The sequence below is a fragment of the Sphaeramia orbicularis genome, chromosome 19, assembly GCF_902148855.1.
Source record: "Sphaeramia orbicularis chromosome 19, fSphaOr1.1, whole genome shotgun sequence".
In the NCBI taxonomy this organism is placed as follows: Eukaryota; Metazoa; Chordata; class Actinopteri; order Kurtiformes; family Apogonidae; genus Sphaeramia; species Sphaeramia orbicularis.
The window spans coordinates 16,943,020-16,955,656 of NC_043975.1; the positions used below are offsets into that span (position 1 = coordinate 16,943,020).

At 33.8% G+C, this 12,637-nt stretch overlaps 1 protein-coding gene across 1 annotated transcript in view; it reads left to right on the plus strand.

The window, feature by feature from the left end:
* The window catches only part of LOC115410817 (myosin heavy chain, fast skeletal muscle-like), a 61,493-nt gene that overhangs the window by 32,389 nt on the left and 16,467 nt on the right, over window positions 1-12,637 (plus strand). The window contains exons 27-30 of the mRNA XM_030122637.1: window positions 1,262-1,388; window positions 7,507-7,625; window positions 9,372-9,568; window positions 11,614-11,797. Coding sequence (XP_029978497.1) covers window positions 1,262-1,388; window positions 7,507-7,625; window positions 9,372-9,568; window positions 11,614-11,797 — 627 coding nt within the window. The remainder of the gene's footprint in view (window positions 1-1,261; window positions 1,389-7,506; window positions 7,626-9,371; window positions 9,569-11,613; window positions 11,798-12,637) is intronic.

A 12,637-nucleotide genomic window follows, 5' to 3' on the forward strand; every position in this document is an offset into this window, starting at 1 on the left:
GTGGAAAAATTTGGAATTGTCATTATTTGTAGGTTTTTATGGTAGTATTTTACTGATCTGACCCACTTGAGACTAAAGTAGGGCTGTAAGTATGGGCCCTAAAGTAAAAAGATTGATTGTTAATATCTTGAGTGTAATTTTTGCATTTCACAAATTCATCTCACGAGCCAGATTGGACCCTTTGGCGGGCCGGATTTGGCCCCCGGGCCGCATGTTTGACACCTGTGTGATACATGGTCAACACTTGGTAAAAAACAAAGTAAAAAAAAATTAAACAAAAATCACCACAACACTGGAAACACCAGCAAAACAAAACAAGGAAAACAGTGTAAACAAAAAAAGCCCAGTCTATTTTTATAGTGAGTCGGTCTCACTCACTGCCGTGTTTTGTCCCCCATTACACAGGTGGGTGGGGGGTGTAGTGAGCATGCTCAGATGTCTCTGGAAAGAACAAGGTCTATTCTATTCTATTTTGAAATGTTCCCTATTGAACAAACAGTTAAATTTCTATGAATATTTAATATAAATCATACGTTCAGAACGCTCACCACAGATGCGTTAGGGGTTAAAGGGTTAAAAATCCTCAAAATCATTGATAATTTTAGTCTAGAATCATATTTATTTTGATAATATGATAAAAACATGTTTCTTTCACAAATACTGAAGTTTTTATTCTTCTTACAGACCCAATTTCACCAGTTTCTATAGAAGGAGTGTCCTTTTTATGAGTAGATTTGTAATTATTAACTCATAAAGACCTAAACAAGCACCGTTGACCAAAAGCATCTACTGATCTAAAATGTTTAATACCTGTTAATTTACTAAACCTAGCAGTACATGTAAATAATTGGTGTAAAATACAGTTTCTCAGCTTTGCGTGATGATCAGATATGACCCATTTAGATGTTCAGAGGCTCCGTAGTGAACATAGAACATAGAAACACCATCATCAGGATTCACCAATAAATAGTTTGATAAATGAGAGTGGAGGAACTTGTTTTAATGTTCAGTTAATAACCTTTGAATTTACTCTGATTTTTAATGAATTGCTACATGATCAGTAAATTAAATATAGGAAGAACACATGATTTACACTGAAAAATGCAAAATACAGAGGATCACATTATAATAAATCCTGATAAATCATTAAGGGAAAGTTAAATACAGAGAAAGTCACCACACAAATAGTTGTTTTTCTTTTAAGTGTGAATATTATTACATTGATGCATTTAAATGTTTATGTTTTTAATTTTTTTTTCAGATTAATTTTGAGAAGCTGTGTCACTCTCTGGAAGACCAACTGAGCGAACACAAGACCAAACATGATGAGAACTCTCGTCTGATCATCGAGATAAATACTCAAAAGGCAAAACTTCAGAATGAAAATGGTATGTCACACTTGAAACATTAGAATGATTCTCAAATATATCTGAAATGATCACTTATAATTCAATCTCTCTACCACTACAGGGGTTGGACAAAATAATGGAAACACCTTAAAAAAATCAACAAAATATAATTTAATATGGTGTAGGTCCGCCTTTTGCGGCAATTACAGCCTCAATTCTCCGAGGTATTGATTCATACAACTTGTGAATTGTTTCCAAAGGAATTTTAAGCCATTCTTCAGTTAGAATACCCTCCAACTCTTTTAGAGACGATGGCGGTGGAAATCGACGTCTTACTTGAATCTCTAAAACTGACCATAAATGCTCAATAATGTTGAGGTCTGGGGACTGTGCCGGCCATACGAGATGCTCAACTTCATTAGAATGTTCCTCATGCCATTCTTTAACAATTCTAGCTGTATGGATTGGGGCATTATCATCTTGAGGTGAAGGTGTTTCCATTATTTTGTCCAACCCCTGTATATGCAACTACACAAGCTCTCATTCTCTACAGATGTGGCACAAACACCAGGTTTACCACACCGACTTTGTACAGTAAATGCATCACAAGTAAACAAACCATCATAACAATGCATCTGAATTTTCCTGATTTTTAAGAAAAATATTTAATTCAGTGCATCTGTCAAAGACAACCAGCAGCTTTTAATGTGGAGTGTGTTCTCGCCTGTTAATATAATAAATAGTTTTAATTGGCTCTTTTTTCTGTCATATGCTTAGAGTTCACTGATCTTAAGGCCCTTAGAAATAAGAGTTTGAACTACAAGTTAAGAAGTGTTAAGATGCATTCAGGCAGAAGTACAATGCAGTCAAAAAATATTCTATATGATATGGGATTTTCTGAATTTTCAGACACTTCAGCCCAGTTATAGGAGTAGAACCAAATGTGGTCTTAGTGCATCTTGCCTGCATCAAACCATTAGAGACATATTGAGTTTTATGCAATGTTCAGACTGCAGGCTAATGTGGCCCAAATCTGATTTTTTTGCCCATATGTGACCTGTATCCGATCTGTTAAAGACAGTTTGAACAGCACAAATCTGATTTTTTCAAATCCGACCCAAGCCATTTTCATGCAGTTGCAGAAAAAATTATTACAGGGTGGGGAAGCAAAATTTACAATATTTTGAGGCAGGGATTGAAAGACAGTGTATGACCAATTAGTTTATTGAAAGTCATGAGAATTTATTTGCCACAAGAAAATTGACATAATAGAAAATGTTTTTATTCTATGTGTCCTCCTTCTTTCTCAATAACTGCCTTCACACGCTTCCTGAAACTTGCGCAAGTGTTCCTCAAATATTGGGGTGACAACTTCTCCCATTCTTCTTTAATAGTATCTTTAAGAAAGTCGACATTGCTGTGTGATGTTCTATTGGTAGCATGTTCTAACACGCCCCAAATAGCAGAATCCAGAGGGTTTAGATCTGGGCTAGAAGGCGGCCATAAACATGATTCCCAAAAATTGCTAAAGTTGGATTTGTTGCTGTTGTCAACAAGTGTTTTGGTGTTCTTGTGTAAGATTTTAACTTCAAATCCTATTTTACTGCATTTCTAACGCTCTTGTTGTCTACCTCAAGTTCAATTGCCATTTTTCTCATGGATTTGGTTGGATCCTTTAGGATTTTGGATTTGAGAGCTTTAATAAAAGCTTTGGTACGTTTTTTGTCGCTTCCTCCACTTCCAGACTTTCTCGTAATAGTTTTGCACATAGTCATTCTCTTCTTTCCATTATAAACAGTCTTTATGGACACTCCAACTATTTTTGAAATCTCCTTTGGTGTGACGAGTGCATTCAGCAAATCACACACTCTTTGACGTTTGCTTTCCTGATTACTCATATGGGCAAAAGTTTCTGAAAAGGTATGGATAATAGTGTTAGGTATGATTATGACATCAATATATGTTTGGTTTCAAAACAATTGACGTAGTGCCTGCTGAGAAAAAACAACTAAATGTTCATTGTACATTTTGCTTCCCCACCCTGTATACCATCAAAAGTTATCAAAACAATGGTTATGCAAGGTAAGGCAAGGCAAGTTTATTTGTATAGCACATTTCAGCAACAAGGCAATTCAAGGTGCTTCACACAGGACATTGAAATACGCCAGGGAAAAAGAAACACATTTAAAACACTATAAAAGAAACATGTAAAAGGTGATTAAAAACAGCAAGTAAGAAAACAACACATAAAACCCAAAAATATAATAACACACACATATTAAAGTAAGAGTTGCAGTGCAGAGTTTGGAAGGAGAATATTAAATTTAAAAAGTCAAAAGCCTTTTAGTCAAAGGCAGCAGTGAACAGGTGAGTCTTTAACCTGGACTTGAAAGAACTCAGACTCTCAGCAGACCTGATATTTTCTGGTAGTTTGTTCCAGATATACGGAGCATAGAAACTGAACACTGATTCTCCATGTTTAGTTCTGACTTTTGGAACACAGAGCAGACCTGCACCAGACCACCTGAGTGGTCTGGATGGTTCATACTGGACTAGAAAGTCTCTGATGGATTTTGGGCCTAAACCATTCAGTGCTTTCTACGCTAGCAAGAGAATTTTAAAGTTTATTCTCTGAGAGACAAGGAGCCAGTGTAGAGACCTCAGAACTGGACTGATGTGGTCAAGTATGTAATCAAGTACCGTAAATTCCGGACTATAAGCCGCTACTTTTTTCCTACGCTTTAAACACTGCGGCTTATACTCCGACGCGGCTTATACGATGATTTTCCCTTATTGCCTGCCACACCCCAGGGAAGAATCTATCTATTGTTACCAGGTATGCAGGAATGGATAACATTAACAACTTAACCTTTATAAAGTTAATATTAACACACACAAAAGGGGAACTTTTAAGGAAAAACAGTAAACATTCAAATGTTAATATTGTTTCACAAATATACAAAACAAAACTCTGAATGAAAACACCCAATAAAGCTCTCCAGAGACCGTCATAAATTTAAAGCATCTCAGAATTAATGCGCATGTCGTGCGTAATGTTAAATGAAAATATTACAACAGATGTAATTACTTGTTTTTAATCTTTATATTTTAAAAATAAATTAAAAGTCCTACTCTAACGAAAAACAAAAATTTGTTCACTTTCAAGTGTCTTTCAAGTCATTTTAAGTCCATGAATCCACAGCCGGTGCAAAAGCAAGTCAATCCCGTATCGGCACGAATCCAAAGGAAACCCCGATAAGTCCACCGACAAAAAAAAAAGAAAGAGAAAATGTGCTTTTATTACTATCCTTTTATTGCCTCGTTTTTTGTTTGTTGTTTTTTAATCATCATATTAACAACGAATCAACCTATAGATATGACAGCAAGCTCACACATATCAGACCCATTTACATGCAGGGAATAATTTCATTTGAACTCAAAGAAAACCTTTATCCAATTACCGTCCAGTTTTGATGCAAAGAAAAAAAAAGGTTCCACTCGGTCCCATAGACTCCCATAGAAGCCAGGCTTCAACAGGGAAATGCATTGACCATAGATCGTATGAGGAAACAACGCAACGGGAATGTACGAGAAGTGAACAACATCGAGTCTGATGATTTGTGACAAAGCTGATTCTGAATGAACTCGTCTGTGAGATGAACGTGTTTTAACACGTGTAGTCAATGAAATGTCAACACAATCAAACATATTTAACCATTTAATTTTCGTAATGATAGGGGAAGCCGGGCTTCTCTTGCAGTCTATGAGAAATCGCCACTGGTGGACACCCGCGGCTTATAAACCGGCGCGGCTTATACGTGTGCAAAATAGATTTTCTTTCTAAAATTAGGGTCTGCGGCTTATATTCAGGTTGGGTCTATAGTCCGGAATGTACGGTACTAACTCCTGTGTGTATCATGAGACTAAAACAGACAGAAAAGAAAACATGGAATGCCTAAAAGCACTGTTTTTGTCAGTACAATGCCATAGATATTGATATAAGAACTGAAGTCATTTTGGTTATTATCAAGAAAACATGGAAAATGACCAGATATGAGCTCTGAAATTAAACTTTTTTGAGCTATGTTGAGCTGCATTATGTAATAAATTCCCGTTATGTAATAAAAGTTCAAAATGTAATAAGAATGTCACGTCATCTTGTAATAAAGCTGCATTATGTAATAAACTGACGCATTTTGTAATAAACTACGTCAACGTATTATGTAGTAAATTTTTTCACATCATGTAGTAAGTTGTTACAGTTTGAGAAATTTATTACAAAATGCACTTGACACATTTTTATTAAAAAAAATGTAATAACATGGTTCATGATTTAATAACAATCCAAATTAATATAATTTCAGAGCAATTTAGAAGAAATTAGTCACAGGAGCTACAGGTAATGGAATGAGAACTTTAACCACACAGTTTAAAGATTAATTTAGCACATTACATTTTCCTGAAAATAAAAATGTGTCGAGTGCATTTTGTAAACTTCTAAAATTGTTATAACTTACTACATAATGCGAAAAAATTTACTACATAATGCATTGAGGTAGTTTATTACAAAATGCGTCAGTTTATTACATAATGCGGCTTTATTACAAGATGATGTGATATTCTTTTTACATTTTGAACTTTTATTACATAATGGGAATTTATTACATAATGCGGCTCAACAAGCTATTTTTGTTGTTATCATTATATTTATCCAAACAAATGTACCTTTAGTTGTACCAGGCATTAAAATGAACAAGAAACTGAAGAAAACAAGGGTGGTCTAATCATTTTTTCCCGACTATATGTGGTCCTAACTCTGCTTTGTATCTGATATTTTGAAATGTGACTTCAGTCTGAACAGCCAGGTCACATTTATCCGACCTTTACGTCATTGAAATGCGACAAATGTCACAATTCTGCGTCCCAGGAGGAGGAGCAGTGGGAAAAATGTACTTAGTTCTGTAAAGACAGTGCGGGCCTGCGTGGTCACGTATTACATCAGGGCCTCTTTTGCGGATGCGGGTTACTTCAGGGTCGCATTCAGTTCATACTCAAAACTGATAGAAGTTGTATTTAATGTGTAATATGAACGAGCGCACAAAAAAAATCTGATTTCACCAAAAAAATCTGAATTGTGCATTAAGACTTGCTGTCTGAACGTAGTCTCAAACTCTTTTTTTATTGTGTTTTTAAGTTCTTCAAGACTTCTTTTAACTGCGGTTTTAGTCCAGAGGGGTTTTTTTTTAAATCTTTTATCATGTTTTATCATTCTTTTACCAACCCATCTCTCTCTTATGTATGTATATAGAGTTTTATTACTTACGACTACTACTATTATTATTTTTTATATTGTTTACCTTTTGCACTGTCTCTATTCATACACATTTTTTCTTGCAGTTTATTCTGTTGCTGCCTTAACCAGTGAATGTTGTGGGATTGTTGAGTCGCATTATGTAATAAATTCCCGTTATGTAATAAAAGTTCAAAATGTAATAAGAATGTCACGTCATCTTGTAATAAAGCCGCATTTTGTAATAAACTACCTCAATGCATTATGCAGTAAATTTTTTCGCATTATGAAGTAAGTTATTACAATTTGAGAAATTTATTTCAAAATGCACTTGACACATTTTTATTTTCATCTGTAAACTGTGTGGTTAAACTTCTGATTACATTACCTGTAGCTCCTGTGACTAATTTCTTCTAAATTGCTCTGAAATTATATTAATTTGGATTGTTATTACATAATGAACAATGTTATTACATTTTTTTAAAAAAATAAAAATGTGTCAAAATGCGTTGACGTAGTTTATTACAAAATGCGTCAGTTTATTACATAATGTGGCTTTATTACAAGATGACGTGACATTCTTATTACATTTGGAACTTTTATTACATAATGGGAATTTATTACATAATGCGGCTCAAGAGGAATCAATCAAGTTTCATCTAATCTATTCTTCTGTTTTGAGAAATGTCAAAAGGATGTCATCATCTGACTACATAACTACAAACTAACTTGAACCTGACATCCACTTCTCATCATATCATGTAAAACAAAAGTTAAGTCCGTACAGGTCCAAACACTAGTGTGAGTGGCTTCTAGAGTGAAACGTCGCACTCTTTCTGACTGTTTTTTCTAAATCCTGTCGACCAGGTGAGTTGTCTCGTCTTCTTGAGGAGAAAGAAGCCATACTTTCCCAAATGTCGAGAGCTAAACTCACCTTCACTCAGCAGATTGAAGAGCTGAAGAGGCATGTTGAGGAAGAGACAAAGGTGATATGACTGAATTTACCTGGTTCATTTTAACCCATAAAGACCCAAACAGCCACTGGACCAAAACCATCTACTGATTTTAAATGTTTAATACCTGTTGGTCCTCTAATTCTATCAATACATGTAAATAACTGGTGTAAAATACAGTTCTTCGTCTTTTCATGGTCATCAGATATGACCCATTTGGACGTTCAGAGGCTCTGTAGTGAACATGGAAACACTGTCATCTTCTACAGCATTGATTCACCAGTAAAACTCATGGCATTTATGTTTGGATAATGATGTATTTTGCTGAAAAAGTCTGTTTTTCTTCAGTTTTGTCTGTTTTTTATATAATAACCATCAACTTTAATCTTAGTTTTTATGAACATCTACATGATCAATATATTAAATATAGAAAAATACCAGATGTTCACTAAAAAAATTAAAAATACAGTGGATAATATTATAATAAATGGCAACAAATCACTTAAGAAAAGTTCAATATAGAGAGAAAAATATCCACAAAAGTAGCACTGGGTCTTTATGGGTTAATGCAGGGGTGTCAAACATGTGGCACGGGGGCCAAATGCGGCCCACCAAAGGGTCCAGTTCGGCCCCTGGGATGTTTTTGCCAAGTGCTAAAATTCCAGTCTTGAATTGAATTAAGCAAAAAAAAATTTGCTTGAATTAAGGAAAAAATCTTGAAATAAGCCAAAAAAAATCTCAAATTTAGCAAAAAATCTTGAATTAAGCCAAAACAAATATCCAATTAAGTAAAAAAAATCTTCAATTAAGCAAAAAAAAAAAAAAAAATCTCAAATTTAGCCAAAAATCTTGAATTTAGCCAAAAAAAATCTTCAAACAAGTAAAAAAAAATCTTCAATTAAGCAAAAAAAAAATCTTCAATTAAGTTTTAAAAAATCTTGAATTAAGCCCAAAAAAAACTTCAGTTAAGTTAAAAAAAAATCTTGAATTAAGCAAAAAAAAAAAAAAAATCTTCTATTAAGTTAAAAAAAAAAAATCTTGAATTAAGCCAAAAAAAATCTTGAATTAAGTTTAAAAAAATGTTTAATTAAGCAAAAAAATTTCAATTAAGTAAAAAAAATCTTGAATTAAGCCAAAAAAAAAAATCTAGAATTAACAACTTATTTTTTTTTCTTTGTTTTAGTGCAAAAAATAACATTAAATTATGAAAATATTTACATTTACAAACTATCCTGTAACACTAAAATGTGAATAACCTGAACAAATATGAACAACCTGAAATGTCTAAAGAAAATTCAGCACAATTTGAACTCTTTTCTGCCTGTTCCTCAGTGTTTAGTGTCTTTGTAGATCTGATCCATAATGCGCATGGACAAATGAGAAGTGGAGGAATAATATTGTTAAAATTGCACTAAATTTTCTTAAGTTTTTTAATTTAAATTTCAGTTTTTTCAGGTTTTTTTTTTTTTTTTTGATAATTTATTAAAGTAAGTATTTTCATAATTTAATAGTTTTTTTTACATTAAAACAAAGACAAAAATTTGGACTTGTCATTATTTATAGGTTATTATATTATTATTTTTCTGGTCCGGCCCACTGCAGATCACATTTAGCTGAATATGGCCCCTGAACTACAATGAGTTTGACACCTCTGGATTAATGTGTCTCATTTCGTGGCTTTTCTGTCTTTGATTGAAAAGTGGCTGTAAAAGAGTCATTATTTCATCCTCTATAGAACATTGTTTAATCAATATTTGTTGGACTTTAAATCTGTTTTAGGCTAAGAACGCTCTTGCTCATGCTCTTCAATCTGCCCGCCATGACTGTGACCTCCTGAGGGAACAGTTTGAGGAGGAGCAGGAGGCCAAGGCTGAACTCCAGAGGGCGATGTCCAAGGCCAACAGCGAAGTGGCTCAGTGGAGAACCAAGTACGAGACTGATGCCATCCAGCGCAACGACGAACTGGAGGAGGCCAAGTAAGACAGGCACTGGGTCATACATTATCAGTGTGAGGGATGGAAGTCTGTACTGATATAGATAATAATTTAGGCTGTTAGAAAATATCCTTTACTCGATACTTTGCAATATTTCCTTTCACAACACTGTATCGATATTTTTTTAGGTATTTATTCAAATGCAGACGTGGCAAGGGTTCAGTTTTGTTTTTTATTTATATTCTATTTATTACACTGGTCAACAACAAATTTATTGTTTAAGTTTTTTTGAGCTGATTTGGGATAATTTTGGTGTGCTGAATCCAAAAATCACATTAATTGTGCTCAATCAGGTCAACTTTCTGAACTATGCTACATATTGGCTTTTTAACATTTTTGCTTACATTTATGGGCATTTTCACATCATATGATACAAAATTCTTTCATATTTCTTGCAATACATGAGTTCTGAAGATTTTACTTTTGCCAGTTTATGATTAATGTTTTTTTTAATATTACAGGTGAATGAAATGGTTTCGACTAGAAGATCTTGCAAAAATAAGCCTGACGTATTCTGCTACATCTGCGGTGAATACATAATAAAAAATAAATACATCCTGTTACAAAATGATTTTTTTTCTCTTAAAACCTATTTTGGGTGAGAACTATACAAAAAATCAACTGATAAAGTCACAAAAATGTAATCAATTTTGTGAGAAGATCAAATTTTTCAAAATCAAATTAGCAAAAAAACCTGACCTGATTGAGAAAAACAGATGTCATTTTTGGATTTAGCGGTGCAAAATGGTCCTAATTCAGTTGAAAAAACCTAGACAACTTGCAAAACACATTTTTTGGTAACCCAGTGTTATCAGTGTGAGGGGATGGAAGTCTGTACTGATATATATAATAGTCAGGGCTGTTAGAAAATATTCTTTACTCGATACATTGCGATATTTCCTTTCATGACACTGTTTCGATATTTTTAGGTATTTATTCAAATGCAGACATGGCAAGGGTTCAGTTTTGTTTTTTATTTACATTCTATTTATTATCATTTAACACTGTTTTGTTCAATAATGGTTATTTCAAACATTGTAAAAGCACTTTTTACTGTCTGAAAGAGGCAGATGTTAGTTCCTTTGTTGGGATTACACAAAAATAATGTTATAATGTTGGATGATTCAGGGTCTGCACACTATGCTTTTTTTTATTTTATTTTATTTTTTTACAGCTAACAGAATGTGAACATTTGAGCAGGATCTTAAACTGTAATGTGTGTGAAACATAATTTAAGTTTGAGGTTTTTACAAAGGAAAATTTTGTGTTATAGCATTAGATCCTGCTCTGATCAAATTAAAAGAAATGTTTAGTATTAAATTAAATTTTTCCACGAAATAATCTTTTAAACAAGTGGTAACCGGCAAAACAAACCCCGCCCCTCGTACATATTGTAGCTTATTTTGGTATTGATCCACTCTTTCATCCTTATTCAATATTTGTTAAATAAAAAATTATATTCGTGCCAAATTTGAGGTAAATTTAAACTAAATTGATCTTTTTATAGACATTTGAAATTTCGCCCATTATAAGTAAGTGAGAAAAAAAGATGTAAAAATTGAACAAAAAATTTCAAAAACAACTTATCACTTAGATATTTTGCAGAGTGAGTGGGTCTAAAATGAATCTTTATATCTCTGCAATGTTTTAAGTAAATTGAGTTAAAATTGACGTTTTTATAGTGATTTGAAATTTTGCCCATTATAAGTAAATGGGAAAAAAAATTATTTAAAAAATTATTTAAAAAAATTGGAACTTTGACCTACTTTTCTCAAAATATAATCACATCTATTCTGGATCACTGGCAGTCTATAAACCCAATTTGGTATGAATTCAACCAACAGTTTTGCTGTTAAAGTGTTAACAAACAAACAAACTAAACCAAAAACAATACCCCTTGCCTCTCAAAATATCTCTTACTTAACAGTATCGCAATATATCATGATATCGCGATCCTAGTATTGTGATTTGTATTGTATCGCTAGATTCTCGCTGGTACACACCTCTAATAATAATGTTACGTTCAGGAAAAAGTTGGCCCAGCGTCTGCAGGAGGCGGAGGAGGCCATTGAGGCAGTGAACGCCAAGTGTTCGTCTTTGGAGAAGACGAAGGAGAGACTGCAGGGAGAAGTGGAGGATCTGATGGCCGATGTGGAGAGGGCCAACGCTCAAGCAGCCGGACTGGACAAAAAGCAAAGAAGCTTTGATAAGGTAACGCAGATTATTATAAAAAGACCCGAGACTACTTTAGTGTCGACTTCTAAATGAATTTTCTTCTAAATTTAACACTTCTTAAATGATTTATCCCCGTTTATCTTGTCAGTCTTTTTTATTGAGGAATTAATCACAAAAACGTCCATTATTACAATTTGACCTCATTTTGAAAATTAATACTCCCGTTTATTATCATATCATCCTCTGCATTTTACATTTTTCAGTGGAAATCACATAAACCCAGAGAAAAAAGGAGGATAAAATGTGACACACTAACCCAGAGTTTCTCAAACTGTGGGGCGGGCCCCCCAGGGGAGGCGTGAAGATTTGCCGGGGGGGGGGGGGGGGGGGCATGGGATCACTCCTGGGTGTTTTTTTCCCTTCATGTTAGCAGTAGCACATGTAGCAGGTAAAACTAATGTTTTAACGTTGGAACACCCTGGGCTCATTTTAGGGATGCACAACAAACAAATCTACTGCCATGATGATCTTTCACTAGACTAGACAAAGAGTTTAGGTTTGGAGAATGGACAAGAATTTTACTGCAATGTTTGTGTTTTTGCATAGTTTATACAGTTTGCACTTTAATGTTCTGAGATGTGCAGTGTAAATGGGCTCATTGCAGCCACTGATATTGTTATAATCTTTGTTATACCAAAATTAGTTTGTTGTTCTAAAAAAAGTTACTTTATTGTCATAGTTGTAAGATAATTGCACATTTCCTATTTTTATTTGGAAAAACATTGCCTCAGGGAGCAGTCTGGTTGAGTTTATTTGTATTGTTCAAGCAAAAATCTAAGTTATTTTTAATTTGCATGACAAATTATTCAAGGAAAA